Source organism: Tachyglossus aculeatus, chromosome 15 (genome assembly GCF_015852505.1).
Source record: "Tachyglossus aculeatus isolate mTacAcu1 chromosome 15, mTacAcu1.pri, whole genome shotgun sequence".
Classification (NCBI taxonomy): Eukaryota; Metazoa; Chordata; class Mammalia; order Monotremata; family Tachyglossidae; genus Tachyglossus; species Tachyglossus aculeatus.
The window spans coordinates 15,525,567-15,543,056 of record NC_052080.1 but is presented as its reverse complement, the minus strand read 5'-3'; the positions used below and the strand labels follow the sequence as shown (position 1 = coordinate 15,543,056).

At 43.7% G+C, this 17,490-nt stretch overlaps 1 protein-coding gene across 1 annotated transcript in view; it reads right to left on the bottom strand.

The window, feature by feature from the left end:
• The window catches only part of LOC119937645 (cytoplasmic FMR1-interacting protein 1), a 52,715-nt gene that overhangs the window by 16,294 nt on the left and 18,931 nt on the right, over positions 1-17,490 (bottom strand). The window contains exon 6 of the mRNA XM_038757213.1: positions 1,651-1,723. Within this exon, the coding sequence (XP_038613141.1) occupies positions 1,651-1,723 (73 nt within the window). The remainder of the gene's footprint in view (positions 1-1,650; positions 1,724-17,490) is intronic.

Genomic DNA, 17,490 nt, shown 5'->3' with positions numbered 1-17,490 from the left:
GAGGATTGGTGGGTGACGGATTTAACGTTTTCCGAACCAGAGCGCTTCCTATCCTTCTAAGCGACGAGGATTGGTGGGTTACGGATTTAAAGTTTTCCGAACCAGGGTGCTTCCTATCCTTCTAAGCGATGAGGATTGGTGGGTTACGGATTTAAAGTTTTCTGAATCAGAGCGCTCCCTATCCTTCTAAGCGATGAGGATTGGTGGGTTACAGATATAAAGTTTTCCGAATCAGAGCGCTTCCAATCCTTCTAAGCAATGAGGATTGGTGGGTTACGGATTTAAAGCTTTCCGAATCAGAGCGCTTCCTATCCTTCTAAGCGATGAGGATCGGTGGGTTACGGATTTAAAGTTTTCTGAATCAGAGCGCTTCCTATCCTTCTAAGCGATGAGGATCGGTGGGTTACGGATTTAAAGCTTTCCGAATCAGAGCGCTTCCTATCCTTCTAAGCGATGAGGATTGGTGGGTTACGGATTTAAAGTTTTCTGAATCAGAGCGCTTCCTATTCTTCTAAGCGATGAGGATTGGTGGGTTATGGAGTTAAAGTTTTCCGAATCAGAGTGCTCCCTATCCTTCTAAGCGATGAGGATTCGTGGGTTACGGACTTAAAGTTTTCCGAATCAGAGCGCTCCCTATCCTTCTAAGCGATGAGGATTGGTGGGTAACGGATTTAACGTTTTCTGAATCAGAGTGCTCCCTATCCTTCTAAGCAGTGAGGATTGTTGGGTGACGGATTAAAAGTTTTCCGAACCAGAGCGCTTCCTATCCTTCTGAGCGATGAGGACTGGTGGGTTACGGATTTAACGTTTTCCGAATCAGAGCGCTTCCTATCCTTCTAAGCGATGAGGATCGGTGGGTTACGGATTTAAAGCTTTCCGAATCAGAGCGCTTCCTATCCTTCTAAGTGACGAGGATTGGTGGGTTATGGATTTAAAGTTTTCCGAATCAGAGCGCTCCCTATCCTTCTAAGCCATGAGGATTGGTGGGTTACGGATTTAAAGTTTTCCGAATCAGAGCGCTTCCTATCCTTCTAAGCGATGAGGATTGGTGGGTTACGGATTTAAAGCTTTCCGAATCAGAGCGCTCCCTATCCTTCTAAGCGATGAGGATTGGTGGGTTACGGATTTAAAGTTTTCCGAATCAGAGCGCTCCCTATCCTTTTAAGCAATGAGGATTGGTGGGTTACGGATTTAAAGCTTTCCGAATCAGAGCGCTTCCTATTCTTCTAAATGATGAGGATTGGTGGGTTACGGATTTAAAGTTTTCCGAATCAGAGCGCTTCCTATCCTTCTGAGCGATGAGGATTGGTGGGTTACGGATTTAAAGTTTTCCGAACCAGAGCGCTTCCTATCCTTCTAAGCGACGAGGATTGGCGGGCTTACGGATTTAAAGTTTCCCAGAATAAAATGAGGGAATTCTGGGTCTGCTCCTCTGGATGTTCTCTGGTGATCAGGAGAAGAAGGGGAAACGGGACGACATTTCTGAGATGGCTGCAGAGATCCAAACCGTTATTTCCTTCAGGATAAGGACTCGCTCTGCGGCTTGCTTCTGGAAAACCATCCTTCTCTCTGGGAGAAACACGGTCGGAGCCGGGAAAGGGCACGGGGGAAAACGTTCCCGGGAGAAACCGAAGGCCCGTCGGTCCTCACCTTTGACGTGAACCCTGGGGAGGATGTTCTGGAAAGGAGCCGCGTGCAGCAAGTCGCAGACCTCTTCCAAAGACTAGGACCGAAACAGAGAAGCCTCTTGAAACGGCAAAGCGTAAAATTAGAGTGCCTAATAAATAATACTAATAATGATGGCATTTATTAAGCGCTTACTATGTGCAAAGCCCTGTTCTAATAATAGTAATGATGGTATTTATTAAGGGCTTACTATGTGCAAAGCCCTGTTCTAAAAATAATAATAATGATGATGGTACTTATTAAGCGCTTACTATGGGCAAAGCCCTGTTCTAATAATAATAATGGCATTTATTAAGCGCTTACTATGTGCAAAGCACTGTTCTAATAATAATAATAATGATGATGATGGCATTTATTAAGCACTTACTATGTGCAAAGCCCTGTTCTAATAATAATAATGATGGTATTTATTAAGCGCTTACTATGTGCAAAGCCCTGTTCTAATAATAGTAATGATGGTATTTATTAAGCGCTTACTATGTGCAAAGCCCTGTTCTAATAATAATAATAATGATGATGATGGCATTTATTAAGCGCTTACTATGTGCAAAGCCCTGTTCTAATAATAATGATGGCATTTATTAAGCGCTTACTATGTGCAAAGCCCTGTTCTAATAATAATGATGACGATGGCATTTATTAAGCGCTTACTATGTGCAAAGCCCTGTTCTAATAATAATAATGATGGTATTTATTAAGCGCTTACTATGTGCAAAGCCCTGTTCTAATAATAATGGTGATGATGGCATTTATTAAGCGCTTACTATGTGCAAAGCACTGTTCTAATAATAATAATAATGATGATGGTATTTATTAAGCGCTTACTATGTGCAAAGCCCTGTTCTAATAATCATAATAATGATGATGATGGCATTTATTAAGCGCTTACTATGGGCAAAGCCCTGTTCTAATAATAGTAATGATGGTATTTATTAAGCGCTTACTATGTGCAAAGCCCTGTTCTAATAATAATAATAATGATGATGATGGCATTTATTAAGCGCTTACTATGTGCAAAGCCCTGTTCTAATAATAATGATGGCATTTATTAAGCGCTTACTATGTGCAAAGCCCTGTTCTAATAATAATGATGACGATGGCATTTATTAAGCGCTTACTATGTGCAAAGCCCTGTTCTAATAATAATGATGACGATGGCATTTATTAAGCGCTTACTATGTGCAAAGCCCTGTTCTAATAATAATGATGATGATGGCATTTATTAAGCGCTTACTATGTGCAAAGCCCTGTTCTAATAATAATAATAATGATGACGATGGCATTTATTAAGCGCTTACTATGTGCAAAGCCCTGTTCTAATAATAATAATAATGATGATGATGGCGTTTATTAAGTGCTTACTATGGGCAAAGCCCTGTTTTAATAATAGTAATGATGGTATTTATTAAGCGCTTACTATGTGCAAAGCCCTGTTCTAATAATAATAATGATGGTATTTATTAAGCGCTTACTATGGGCAAAGCCCTGTTCTAATAATAATAATAATGATGACGATGGCATTTATAAAGCGCTTACTATGTGCAAAGCCCTGTTCTAATAATAATGATGATGATGGCATTTATAAAGCACTTACTATGGGCAAAGCCCTGTTCTAATAATAATAATGATGGCATTTATTAAGCGCTTACTATGTGCAAAGCCCTGTTCGAATAATAATGATGATGATGGCATTTATTAAGCACTTACTATGGGCAAAGCCCTGTTCTAATAATAATAATGATGGTATTTATTAAGCGCTTACTATGTGCAAAGCCCTGTTCTAATAATAATAATAATGATGATGATGGCATTTATTAAGCGCTTACTATGGGCAAAGCCCTGTTCTAATAATAATGATGATGATGGCATTTATTAAGCGCTTACTATGGGCAAAGCCCTGTTCTAATAATAATAATGATGGTATTAAGCGCTTACTATGTGCAAAGCCCTGTTCTAATAATAATGGTGATGATGGCATTTATTAAGCGCTTACTATGTGCAAAGCCCTGTTCTAATAATAATAATAATGATGATGATGGCATTTATTAAGCGCTTACTATGTGCAAAGCCCTGTTCTAATAATAATAATGATGGTATTTATTAAGCGCTTACTATGTGCAAAGCCCTGTTCTAATAATAATAATAATGATGACGATGGCATTTATTAAGCGCTTACTATGTGCAAAGCCCTGTTCTAATAATAATAATGATGATGATGGTATTCATTAAGCGCTTACTATGTGCAAAGCCCTGTTCTAATAATAATAATAATGATGATGATGGCATTTATTAAGCGCTTACTATGGGCAAAGCCCTGTTCTAATAATAATGATGATGATGGCATTTATAAAGCGCTTACTATGGGCAAAGCCCTGTTCTAATAATAGTAATGATGGTATTTATTAAGCGCTTACTATGTGCAAAGCCCTGTTCTAATAATAATAATAATGATGATGATGGCATTTAGTAAGCGCTTACTATGGGCAAAGCCCTGTTCTAATAATAATGATGATGATGGCATTTATTAAGCACTTACTATGGGCAAAGCCCTGTTCTAATAATAATGATGATGATGGCATTTATTAAGCACTTACTATGTGCAAAGCCCTGTTCTAATAATAGTAATGATGGTACTTATTAAGCGCTTACTATGTGCAAAGCCCTGTTCTAATAATAATGGTGATGATGGCATTTATTAAGCGCTTACTATGTGCAAAGCCCTGTTCTAATAATAATAATAATGATGATGGTATTTATTAAGCGCTTACTATGTGCAAAGCCCTGTTCTAATAATAATAATAATGATGATGATGGCATTTATTAAGCGCTTACTATGTGCAAAGTCCTGTTCTAATAATAATGGTGATGATGGCATTTATTAAGCGCTTACTATGTGCAAAGCCCTGTTCTAATAATAATAATAATGATGACGATGGCATTTATTAAGCGCTTACTATGGGCAAAGCCCTGTTCTAATAATAATGGTGATGATGGCATTTATTAAGCGCTTACTATGTGCAAAGCCCTGTTCTAATAATAATAATGATGGTATTTATTAAGCGCTTACTATGGGCAAAGCCCTGTTCTAATAATAGTAATGATGGTACTTATTAAGCGCTTACTATGTGCAAAGCCCTGTTCTAATAATAATGGTGATGATGGCATTTATTAAGCGCTTACTATGGGCAAAGCCCTGTTCTAATAATAATAATAATGATGATGATGGCATTTATTAAGCGCTTACTATGGGCAAAGCCCTGTTCTAATAATAGTAATGATGGTATTTATTAAGCGCTTACTATGTGCAAAGCCCTGTTCTAATAATAATAATAATGATGATGGTACTTATTAAGCGCTTACTATGTGCAAAGCCCTGTTCTAATAATAATGGTGATGATGGCATTTATTAAGCGCTTACTCTGTGCAAAGCCCTGTTCTAATAATAATAATGATGGTATTTATTAAGGGCTTACTATGTGCAAAGCCCTGTTCTAATAATAATGATGATGATGGCATTTATTAAGCGCTTACTATGTGCAAAGCACTGTTCTAATGATAATGATGATGATGGCATTTATTAAGCGCTTACTATGTGCAAAGCCCTGTTCTAATAATAATAATAATGATGATGATGGCATTTATTAAGCGCTTACTATGTGCAAAGCCCTGTTCTAATAATAATAATGATGGTATTTATTAAGCGCTTACTATGTGCAAAGCCCTGTTCTAATAATAATAATAATGATGATGATGGCATTTATTAAGCGCTTACTATGGGCAAAGCCCTGTTCTAATAATAATAATGATGGTATTAAGCGCTTACTATGTGCAAAGCCCTGTTCTAATAATAATGGTGATGATGGCATTTATTAAGCGCTTACTATGTGCAAAGCCCTGTTCTAATAATAATAATGTTGGTATTTCTTAAGCGCTTACTATGTGCAAAGCCCTGTTCTAATAATAATAATAATAATGATGATGATGGCATTTATTAAGCGCTTACTATGTGCAAAGCCCTGTTCTAATAATAATAATGATGGTATTTATTAAGCGCTTACTATGTGCAAAGCCCTGTTCTAATAATAATAATAATGATGATGATGGCATTTATTAAGCGCTTACTATGTGCAAAGCCCTGTTCTAATAATGATAATGATGGTATTTATTAAGCGCTTACTATGTGCAAAGCCCTGTTCTAATAATAATAATAATGATGATGGTACTTATTAAGTGCTTACTATGTGCAAAGCCCTGTTCTAATAATAATAATAATGATGGCATTTATTAAGCGCTTACTATGTGCAAAGCCCTGTTCTAATAATAATAATAATGATGATGATGGCATTTATTAAGCACTTACTATGGGCAAAGCCCTGTTCTAATAATAATGATGATGATGGCATTTATTAAGCGCTTACTATGTGCAAAGCACTGTTCTAATAATAATAATGATGGTATTTATTAAGTGCTTACTATGTGCAAAGCCCTGTTCTAATAATAATAATGATGGTATTTATTAAGTGCTTACTATGTGCAAAGCCCTGTTCTAATAATAATAATAATGATGATGATGGCATTTATTAAGCGCTTACTATGGGCAAAGCCCTGTTCTAATAATAATAATGATGGCATTTATTAAGCGCTTACTATGTGCAAAGCCCTGTTCTAATAATAATGGTGATGATGGCATTAAGCGCTTACTATGTGCAAAGCCCTGTTCTAATAATAATGATGATGATGGCATTTATTAAGCGCTTACTATGGGCAAAGCCCTGTTCTAATAATAATAATAATGATGATGATGGCATTTATTAAGCGCTTACTATGTGCAAAGCCCTGTTCTAATAATAATAATAATAGTAATAATAATAATAATGATAGCATTTATTAAGTGCTTACTATGTGCAAAGCCCTGTTCTAATAATAATAATGATGGTATTTATTAAGCGCTTACTATGGGCAAAGCCCTGTTCTAGTAATAATAATAATGGTGATGATGGCATTTATTAAGCGCTTACTATGTGCAAAGCCCTGTTCTAATAATAATACTAATAATGATGGCATTTATTAAGCGCTTACTATGTGCAAAGCCCTGTTCTAATAATAATAATCATGATGATGGTATTTATTAAGCGCTTACTACGTGCAAAACACTGTTCTAATAATAATAATAATAATAACGATGGTATTTACTAAGCGCTTACTATGTGCAAAGCCCTGTTCTAATAATAATAATAATGATGATGGTACTTATTAAGCGCTTACTATGTGCAAAGCACCGTTCTAAGCGCCGGGGAGGTTACAGGGTGATGAGGTGGTCCCACGGGGGGCTCACAGGCTTCACCCCCATTTTCCAGATGAGGTCACTGAGGCCCAGAGAAGTGAAGTGACTCGCCCAAAGTCACCCGGCCGCCGGCTGGCGGAGCCGGGATTTGAACCCCTGACCTCCGACTCCAAAGCCCGGGCTCTTCCCCCCGGGCCACGGTGAATCAAGCGCTTAGTCCAGTGCTCCGCACACAGTAGGCGCTCAATAAATACGATTTTACGAATGGATGAATGAGCCCACTGTCTCTCACAGCGCCGAACCTACGGGGCGAAGCTTTACCGATTAGGCCGTCGGCTTCGGAGTCACTCTTCGACTTGAGGATTTATTTTTATTATTGGCCCAACAGTCTTCCCAAGCTCGGGAGCGGCCAAACAGCTCTCATGTAGTGATTTCTAGACGGTGAGCCCACTGTCGGGTAGGGACCGTCTCCATATGTTGCCAACTTGGGCTTCCCAAGCGCTTAGTACAGTGCTCTGCCCACAGTAAGCGCTCAATAAAGACGATTGATTGATTGACCGTCTCTATGTGTTGCCAACTTGGGCTTCCCAAGCGCTTAGTACAGTGCTCTGCACACAGTAAGCGCTCAATAAATACGATTGACTGATTGATTCACTTCCCATGTACATATCTATTCTATTTATTTTATTTTCTTAATATGTTTTGTTGTCTGTCTCCCCCTCCTAGACTGTGAGCCCACTGCTGGGTAGGGACCGTCTCTAGATGCTGCCAACTTGGACGTCCCAAGCGCTTAGTCCAGTGCTCTGCACACAGTAAGCGCTCAATAAATATGATAGACTGATTGATTCACTTCCCATGCACATATTCTATTTATTTTATTTTGTTAATATGTTTGGTTTTGTTGTCTGTCTCCCCCTCCTAGACTGTGAGCCCGCTGCTGGGTAGGGACCGTCTCTATGTGTTGCAACTTGGACGTCCCAAGCGCTTAGTCCAGTGCTCTGCACACAGTAAGCGCTCAATAAATACGATTGACTGATTGATTCACTTCCCATGTACATATCTATTTATTTTATTTTGTTAATATGTTTGGTTTTGTTGTCTGTCTCCCCCTCCTAAACTGTGAGCCCGCTGCTGGGTAGGGACCGTCTCTCTGTGTTGCCAACTTGGGCTTCCCAAGCGCTTAGTCCAGTGCTCTGCACACAGTAAGCGCTCAATAAATACGATTGACTGATTGATTGACTTCCCATGTACATATCTATTCTATTTATTTTATTCTCTTAATATGTTTTGTTGTCTGTCTCCCCCTCCTAGACTGTGAGCCCACTGCTGGGTAGGGACCGTCTCTAGATGCTGCCAACTTGGACGTCCCAAGCGCTTAGTCCAGTGCTCTGCACACAGTAAGCGCTCAATAAATATGATAGACTGATTGATTCACTTCCCATGCACATATTCTATTTATTTTATTTTGTTAATATGTTTGGTTTTGTTGTCTGTCTCCCCCTCCTAGACTGTGAGCCCGCTGTTGGGTAGGGACCGTCTCTAGATGTTGCCAACTTGGACGTCCCAAGCGCTTAGTCCAGTGCTCTGCACACAGTAAGCGCTCAATAAATACGATTGATTGATTGATTCACTTCCCATGTACATATCTATTCTATTTATTTTATTTTCTTAATATGTTTGGTTTTGTTGTCTGTCTCCCCCTCCTAGACTGTGAGCCCACTGTTGGGTAGGGACCGTCTCTCTGTGTTGCCAACTTGGGCTTCCCAAGCGCTTAGTCCAGTGCTCTGCACACAGTAAGCGCTCAATAAATACGATAGACTGATTGATTCACTTCCCATGCACATATTCTATTTATTTTATTTTGTTAATATGTTTGGTTTTGTCGTCTGTCTCCCCCTCCTAGACTGTGAGCCTGCTGCTGGGTAGGGACCGTCTCTCTGTGTTGCCAACTTGGGCTTCCCAAGCGCTTAGTACAGTGCTCTGCACACAGTAAGCGCTCAATAAATACGATTGACTGATTGATTGACTTCCCATGTACATATCTATTCTCTTTATTTTATTTTCTTAATATGTTTTGTTGTCTGTCTCCCCCTCCTAGACTGTGAGCCCGCTGCTGGGTAGGGACCGTCTCTCTGTGTTGCCAACTTGGACGTCCCAAGCGCTTAGTACAGTGCTCCGCACACAGTAAGCGCTCAATAAATACGATTGACTGTGATTGATTCACTTCCCATGTACATATCTAGTCTATTTATTTTATTTTGTTAATATGTTTGGTTTTGTTGTCTGTCTCCCCCTCCTAGACTGTGAGCCCACTGCTGGGTAGGGACCGTCTCTAGATGCTGCCAACTTGGACGTCCCAAGCGCTTAGTCCAGTGCTCTGCACACAGTAAGCGCTCAATAAATACGATTGATTGATTGATTCACTTCCCATGTACATATCTATTCTATTTATTTTATTTTCTTAATATGTTTTGTTGTCTGTCTCCCCCTCCTAGACTGTGAGCCTGCTGCTGGGTAGGGACTGTCTCTCTGTGTTGCCAACTTGGGCTTCCCAAGCGCTTAGTCCAGTGCTCTGCACACAGTAAGCGCTCAATAAATACGATTGACTGATTGATTGACTTCCCATGTACATATCTATTCTATTTATTTTATTCTCTTAATATGTTTTGTTGTCTGTCTCCCCCTCCTAGACTGTGAGCCCGCTGCTGGGTAGGGACCGTCTCTCTGTGTTGCCAACTTGGGCTTCCCAAGCGCTTAGTACAGTGCTCTGCACACAGTAAGCGCTCAATAAATACGATTGACTGATTGATTCACTTCCCATGTACATATCTATTCTATTTATTTTATTTCCTTAATATGTTTTGTTGTCTGTCTCCCCCTCCTAGACTGTGAGCCCGCTGTCGGGTAGGGACCGTCTCTAGGTGTTGCCAACTTGGACGTCCCAAGCGCTTAGTCCAGTGCTCCGCACACAGTAAGCGCTCAATAAATACGACTGATTGACTGAACAAGGGATTTGAAATCAGTGTTATCCGTGAGAGCGTATTCTGTACGTAACCGATTTAAGCGCCATCTCCCCCCCTATACCGTAAGCTCACCGAGGGCCCGGATTCCGTCTTCTAAATCTAACGTTCGCCCCGGCGCTCCGTGCGAAACAGGCGGGAAGAGCCCGGGCTTTGGAGTCAGAGGGCGCGGGTTCCAATCCCGCTCCGCCCCGTGCCTGCTGTGGGACCTCGGGCAGGTCGCTTCACTTCTCTGAGCCTCAGTTCCCTCATCTGCACAATGGGGATTAAGACTGCGAGCCCCACGTGGGACAACCTCATCTCCTTGTGTTCTCCCCCGCCGCTTAGAACAGTGCTTTGCACATAGTAAGCGCTTAACAAATACCAACATTATTATTATTATTATTATTATTATTATTATTATTATTATTACGGGGATTTAGACTGTGAGCCCCACGTGGGACAACCTCATCTCCTTGTGTTCTCCCCCCGCCGCTTAGAACAGTGCTTTGCACATAGTAAGCGCTTAACAAATACCAACATTATTATTATTATTATTATTATTACAACGGGGATTAAGACTGTGAGCCCCAAGTGGGACAACCTGATCACCTTGTATCCTTCCAGCACATAGTAAGCGCTTAACAAACGCCATCATTATTATTATTGTTATTATTATTATTATTATTATTATTATTATTATTATTATCGATGGCATCAGCTCTCTGAAAACCGGATACTAAATAATAGATGCGACCGATTCCGGACCCGGGAGTCGGGCTCGGTGGACGGGATCACCTCCCCGGTAGAGAAGGAGAGAAATCCCTACACCGGGAAAACACGACGGGAAGCGGCGTGACTCGGTGGGAAAGGCCTCGGCTTTGGAGGCCGAGGCCGTGGGTTCAAATCCCGCCCCCGCCCCTTGTCAGCCGGGTGACTCTGGGCGAGCCGCTTCGCTTCTCCGGGCCTCAGTGACCACGTCCGGAAAACGGGGAGCCTCCCACGGGACAACCTGATTACCTGGGATCGACCCCGGCGCCTAGAACGGCGCTTGGCACATAGTAAGCGCTTAATAAATGCCCCCTTCATGATTATTATTAATTACGGAGACTAGTCCGAGGCAACACAGGACACCTGGAAGGCCCGAAATGACAGGCGGAGTAGAGCGGTTCACTGGAGGAGGGATTGGGAATATATTGGGAATATATTTTGTTGTCTTCTTGTTTTGTTTCTAGACTGTGAGCCCGCTGTTGCCGACTTGTCCTTCCCAAGCGCTCAGTACAGTGCTCTGCACCTAGTAAGCGCTCAATAAATACGATTGAACAAATGAATGAATGAAAGTAGGGACCGTCTCGCTACGTTGCCAACTTGTCCTTCCCAAGCGCTCAGTACAGTGCTCTGCACACAGTAAGCGCTCAATAAATACGACTGAATGAATGAATGAAAATAGGGACCGTCTCTATATGGTGCCAACTTGTCCTTCCCAAGCGCTCAGTACAGTGCTCTGCACGCAGTAAGCGCTCGATAAATATGACAATGAATGAATGAATGAATGAAAGTAGGGACCGTCTCGATACGTTGCCAACTTGTCCTTCCCAAGCGCTCAGTACAGTGCTCTGCACACAGTCAGCGCTCAGTAAATACGACTGAACGAATGAATGAATGAAAGTAGGGACCGTCTCGATACGTTGCCAACTTGTCCTTCCCAAGCGCTCAGTACAGTGCTCTGCACGCAGTCAGCGCTCAGTAAATACGACTGAACGAATGAATGAATGAAAGTAGGGACCGTCTCGATACGTTGCCAACTTGTCCTTCCCAAGCGCTCAGTACAGTGCTCTGCGCACAGTCAGCGCTCAGTAAATACGACTGAACGAATGAATGAATGAAAGTAGGGACCGTCTCGCTACGTTGCCAACTTGTCCTTCCCAAGCGCTCAGTACAGTGCTCTGCACACAGTCAGCGCTCAGTAAATACGACTGAACGAATGAATGAATGAAAGTAGGGACCGTCTCGATACGTTGCCAACTTGTCCTTCCCAAGCGCTCAGTACAGTGCTCTGCGCGCAGTCAGCGCTCAGTAAATACGATTGAACGAATGAATGAAAGTAGGGACCGTCTCGCTACGTTGCCAATTTGTCCTTCCCAAGCGCTCAGTACAGTGCTCTGCACGCAGTCAGCGCTCAGTAAATACAACTGAACGAATGAATGAAAGTAGGGACCGTCTCGATACGTTGCCAACTTGTCCTTCCCAAGCGCTCAGTACAGTGCTCTGCACACAGTCAGCGCTCAGTAAATACGACTGAACAAATGAATGAATGAAAGTAGGGACCGTCTCGATACGTTGCCAACTTGTCCTTCCCAAGCGCTCAGTACAGTGCTCTGCACGCAGTCAGCGCTCAGTAAATACGACTGAACGAATGAATGAACGAAAGTAGGGACCGTCTCGATACGTTGCCAACTTGTCCTTCCCAAGCGCTCAGTACAGTGCTCTGCACACAGTCAGCGCTCAGTAAATACGACTGAACGAATGAATGAATGAAAGTAGGGACCGTCTCGATACGTTGCCAACTTGTCCTTCCCAAGCGCTCAGTACAGTGCTCTGCACCCAGTAAGTGCTCAATAAATACGATTGAACGAATGAATGAATGAAAGTAGGCACCGTCTCTATATGTTGCCAACTTGTCCTTCCCAAGCGCTCAGTATAGTGCCCTGCACACAGTCAGCGCTCAGTAAATACGACTGAACGAATGAATGAAAGTAGGGACCGTCTCGATACGTTGCCAACTTGTCCTTCCCAAGCGCTCAGTACAGCGCTCTGCACCTAGTAAGTGCTCAATAAATACGAATGAACGAATGAATGAATGAATGAAAGTAGGGACCGTCTCGATACGTTGCCAACTTGTCCTTCCCAAGCGCTCAGTACAGTGCTCTGCACGCAGTCAGCGCTCAGTAAATACGACTGAACGAATGAATGAATGAAAGTAGGGACCGTCTCGCTACGTTGCCAACTTGTCCTTCCCAAGCGCTCAGTACAGTGCTCTGCGCACAGTCAGCACTCAGTAAATACGACTGAACGAATGAATGAATGAAAGTAGGGACCGTCTCGATACGTTGCCAACTTGGCCTTCCCAAGCGCTCAGTACAGTGCTCTGCGCACAGTCAGCGCTCAGTAAATACGACTGAACGAATGAATGAATGAAAGTAGGGACCGTCTCGATACGTTGCCAACTTGTCCTTCCCAAGCGCTCAGTACAGTGCTCTGCGCACAGTCAGCGCTCAGTAAATACAACTGAATGAATGAATGAAAGTAGGGACCGTCCCGATACGTTGCCAACTTGTCCTTCCCAAGCGCTCAGTACAGTGCTCTGCACACAGTGAGCGCTCAGTAAATACGACTCAATGAATGAATGAAAGTAGGGACCGTCTCTATATGGTGCCAACTTGTCCTTCCCAAGCGCTCAGTACAGTGCTCTGCACGCAGTCAGCGCTCAGTAAATACGACTGAACGAATGAATGAATGAAAGTAGGGACCGTCTCGATACGTTGCCAACTTGTCCTTCCCAAGCGCTCAGTACAGTGCTCTGCACGCAGTCAGCGCTCAGTAAATACGACTGAACAAATGAATGAATGAAAGTAGGGACCGTCTCGATACGTTGCCAACTTGTCCTTCCCAAGCGCTCAGTACAGTGCTCTGCGCACAGTCAGCGCTCAGTAAATACGACTGAACGAATGAATGAATGAAAGTAGGGACCGTCTCGCTACATTGCCAACTTGTCCTTCCCAAGCGCTCAGTACAGTGCTCTGCACACAGTCAGCGCTCAGTAAATACGACTGAACAAATGAATGAATGAAAGTAGGGACCGTCTCGATACGTTGCCAACTTGTCCTTCCCAAGCGCTCAGTACAGTGCTCTGCACACAGTCAGCGCTCAGTAAATACGACTGAACGAATGAATGAATGAAAGTAGGGACCGTCTCGATACGTTGCCAACTTGTCCTTCCCAAGCGCTCAGTACAGTGCCCTGCACGCAGTCAGCGCTCAGTAAATACGACTGAACGAATGAATGAATGAAAGTAGGGACCGTCTCGATACGCTGCCAACTTGTCCTTCCCAAGCGCTCAGTACAGTGCTCTGCGCACAGTCAGCGCTCAGTAAATACAACTGAATGAATGAATGAAAGTAGGGACCGTCTCTATATGGTGCCAACTTGTCCTTCCCAAGCGCTCAGTACAGTGCTCTGCGCACAGTCAGCGCTCAGTAAATACGACTGAACGAATGAATGAATGAAAGTAGGGACCGTCTCGATACGTTGCCAACTTGTCCTTCCCAAGAGCTCAGTACAGTGCTCTGCGCACAGTCAGCGCTCAGTAAATACGACTGAACGAATGAATGAACGAAAGTAGGGACCGTCTCGATACGTTGCCAACTTGTCCTTCCCAAGCGCTCAGTACAGTGCTCTGCACGCAGTCAGCGCTCAGTAAATACGACTGAACGAATGAATGAATGAAAGTAGGGACCGTCTCTATATGGTGCCAACTTGTCCTTCCCAAGCGCTCAGTACAGTGCTCTGCACGCAGTCAGCGCTCAGTAAATACGACTGAACGAATGAATGAATGAAAGTAGGGACCGTCTCGATACGTTGCCAACTTGTCCTTCCCAAGCGCTCAGTACAGTGCTCTGCACACAGTGAGCGCTCAGTAAATACGACTGAACGAATGAATGAATGAAAGTAGGGACCGTCTCGATACGTTGCCAACTTGTCCTTCCCAAGCGCTCAGTACAGTGCTCTGCACCCAGTAAGTGCTCAATAAATACGATTGAACGAATGAATGAATGAAAGTAGGGACCGTCTCTATATGGTGACAACTTGTCCTTCCCAAGCGCTCAGTACAGTGCCCTGCACACAGTCAGCGCTCAGTAAATACGACTGAACGAATGAATGAAAGTAGGGACCGTCTCGATACGTTGCCAACTTGTCCTTCCCAAGCGCTCAGTACAGTGCTCTGCACCTAGTAAGTGCTCAATAAATACGATTGAACGAATGAATGAATGAAAGTAGGGACCGTCTCGATATGTTGCCAACTTGTCCTTCCCAAGCGCTCAGTACAGTGCTCTGCGCGCAGTCAGCGCTCAGTAAATACGACTAAACGAATGAATGAATGAAAGTAGGGACCGTCTCGATACGTTGCCAACTTGTCCTTCCCAAGCGCTCAGTACAGTGCTCTGCACGCAGTCAGCGCTCAGTAAATACGACTGAACAAATGAATGAATGAAAGTAGGGACCGTCTCGATACGTTGCCAACTTGTCCTTCGCAAGCGCTCAGTACAGTGCCCTGCACACAGTCAGCGCTCAGTAAATACGACTGAACGAATGAATGAAAGTAGGGACCGTCTCTATATGGTGCCAACTTGTCCTTCCCAAGCACTCAGTACAGCGCTCTGCACCTAGTAAGTGCTCAATAAATACGATTGAACGAATGAATGAATGAATGAAAGTAGGGACCTTCTCGATACGCTGCCAACTTGTCCTTCCCAAGCGCTCAGTACAGTGCTCTGCACGCAGTCAGCGCTCAGTAAATACGACTGAACGAATGAATGAATGAAAGTAGGGACCGTCTCGATACGTTGCCAACTTGTCCTTCCCAAGCGCTCAGTACAGTGCTCTGCACCCAATAAGTGCTCAATAAATACGATTGAACGAATGAATGAATGAATGAAAGTAGGGACCGTCTCGATACGTTGCCAACTTGTCCTTCCCAAGCGCTCAGTACAGTGCTCTGCACACAGTCAGCGCTCAGTAAATACGACTGAACGAATGAATGAAAGTAGGGACCGTCTCTATATGGTGCCAACTTGTCCTTCCCAAGCGCTCAGTACAGTGCCCTGCACACAGTCAGCGCTCAGTAAATACGACTGAACGAATGAATGAAAGTAGGGACCGTCTCTATATGGTGCCAACTTGTCCTTCCCAAGCGCTCAGTACAGTGCCCTGCATGCAGTCAGCGCTCAGTAAATACGACTGAACGAATGAATGAATGAAAGTAGGGACCGTCTCGCTACGTTGCCAACTTGTCCTTCCCAAGCGCTCAGTACAGTGCTCTGCGCACAGTCAGCGCTCAGTAAATACGACTGAACGAATGAATGAATGAAAGTAGGGACCGTCTCGCTACGTTGCCAACTTGTCCTTCCCAAGCGCTCAGTACAGTGCCCAGCACACAGTCAGCGCTCAGTAAATACGACTGAACGAATGAATGAAAGTAGGGACCGTCTCGATACGTTGCCAACTTGTCCTTCCCAAGCGCTCAGTACAGTGCTCTGCACACAGTCAGCGCTCAGTAAATACGACTGAACGAATGAATGAATGAAAGTAGGGACCGTCTCGATATGTTGCCAACTTGTCCTTCCCAAGCGCTCAGTACAGTGCTCTGCGCGCAGTCAGCGCTCAGTAAATACGACTAAACGAATGAATGAATGAAAGTAGGGACCGTCTCGATACGTTGCCAACTTGTCCTTCCCAAGCGCTCAGTACAGTGCTCTGCACGCAGTCAGCGCTCAGTAAATACGACTGAACGAATGAATGAATGAAAGTAGGGACCGTCTCGCTACGTTGCCAACTTGTCCTTCCCAAGCGCTCAGTACAGTGCTCTGCGCGCAGTCAGCGCTCAGTAAATACGATTGAACGAATGAATGAAAGTAGGGACTGTCTCGATACGTTGCCAACTTGTCCTTCCCAAGCGCTCAGTACAGTGCTCTGCACGCAGTCAGCGCTCAGTAAATACGACTGAACGAATGAATGAATGAAAGTAGGGACCGTCTCGATACGTTGCCAACTTGTCCTTCCCAAGCGCTCAGTACAGTGCTCTGCGCACAGTCAGCGCTCAGTAAATACGACTGAACGAATGAATGAAAGTAGGGACCGTCTCGATACGTTGCCAACTTGTTCTTCCCAAGCGCTCAGTACAGTGCTCTGCACGCAGTAAGCGCTCAATAAATACGACAATGAATGAATTGGGAATGCCCAGCGATATTGGGGAAGAAAAAAAGCGGAGTTTTCGTCAGTGGCGGTTGGGGAGAGACATAAACGTGTGTGGGAATACGCAATACAGCGCGCACACTGATAACAACACTACGGTGCGTAAGCCACGGAAAACCGGGCTTCCTCTAGACGGTGAGCCCGCCGTTGGGTAGGGACCGTCTCTATACGTTGCCAACTTGGACTTCCCAAGCGCTCAGTACAGTGCTCTGCACCTAATAAGTGCTCAATAAATACGATTGAACGAATGAATGAATGAATGAAAGTAGGGACCGTCTCGATACGTTGCCAACTTGTCCTTCCCAAGCGCTCAGTACAGCGCTCTGCACCCAGTAAGCGCTCAATAAATACGATTGAACGAATGAATGAATGAATGAAAGTAGGGACCATCTCGATACGTTGCCAACTTGTCCTTCCCAAGCGCTCAGTACAGCGCTCTGCACCCAGTAAGTGCTCAATAAATACGATTGAACGAATGAATGAATGAAA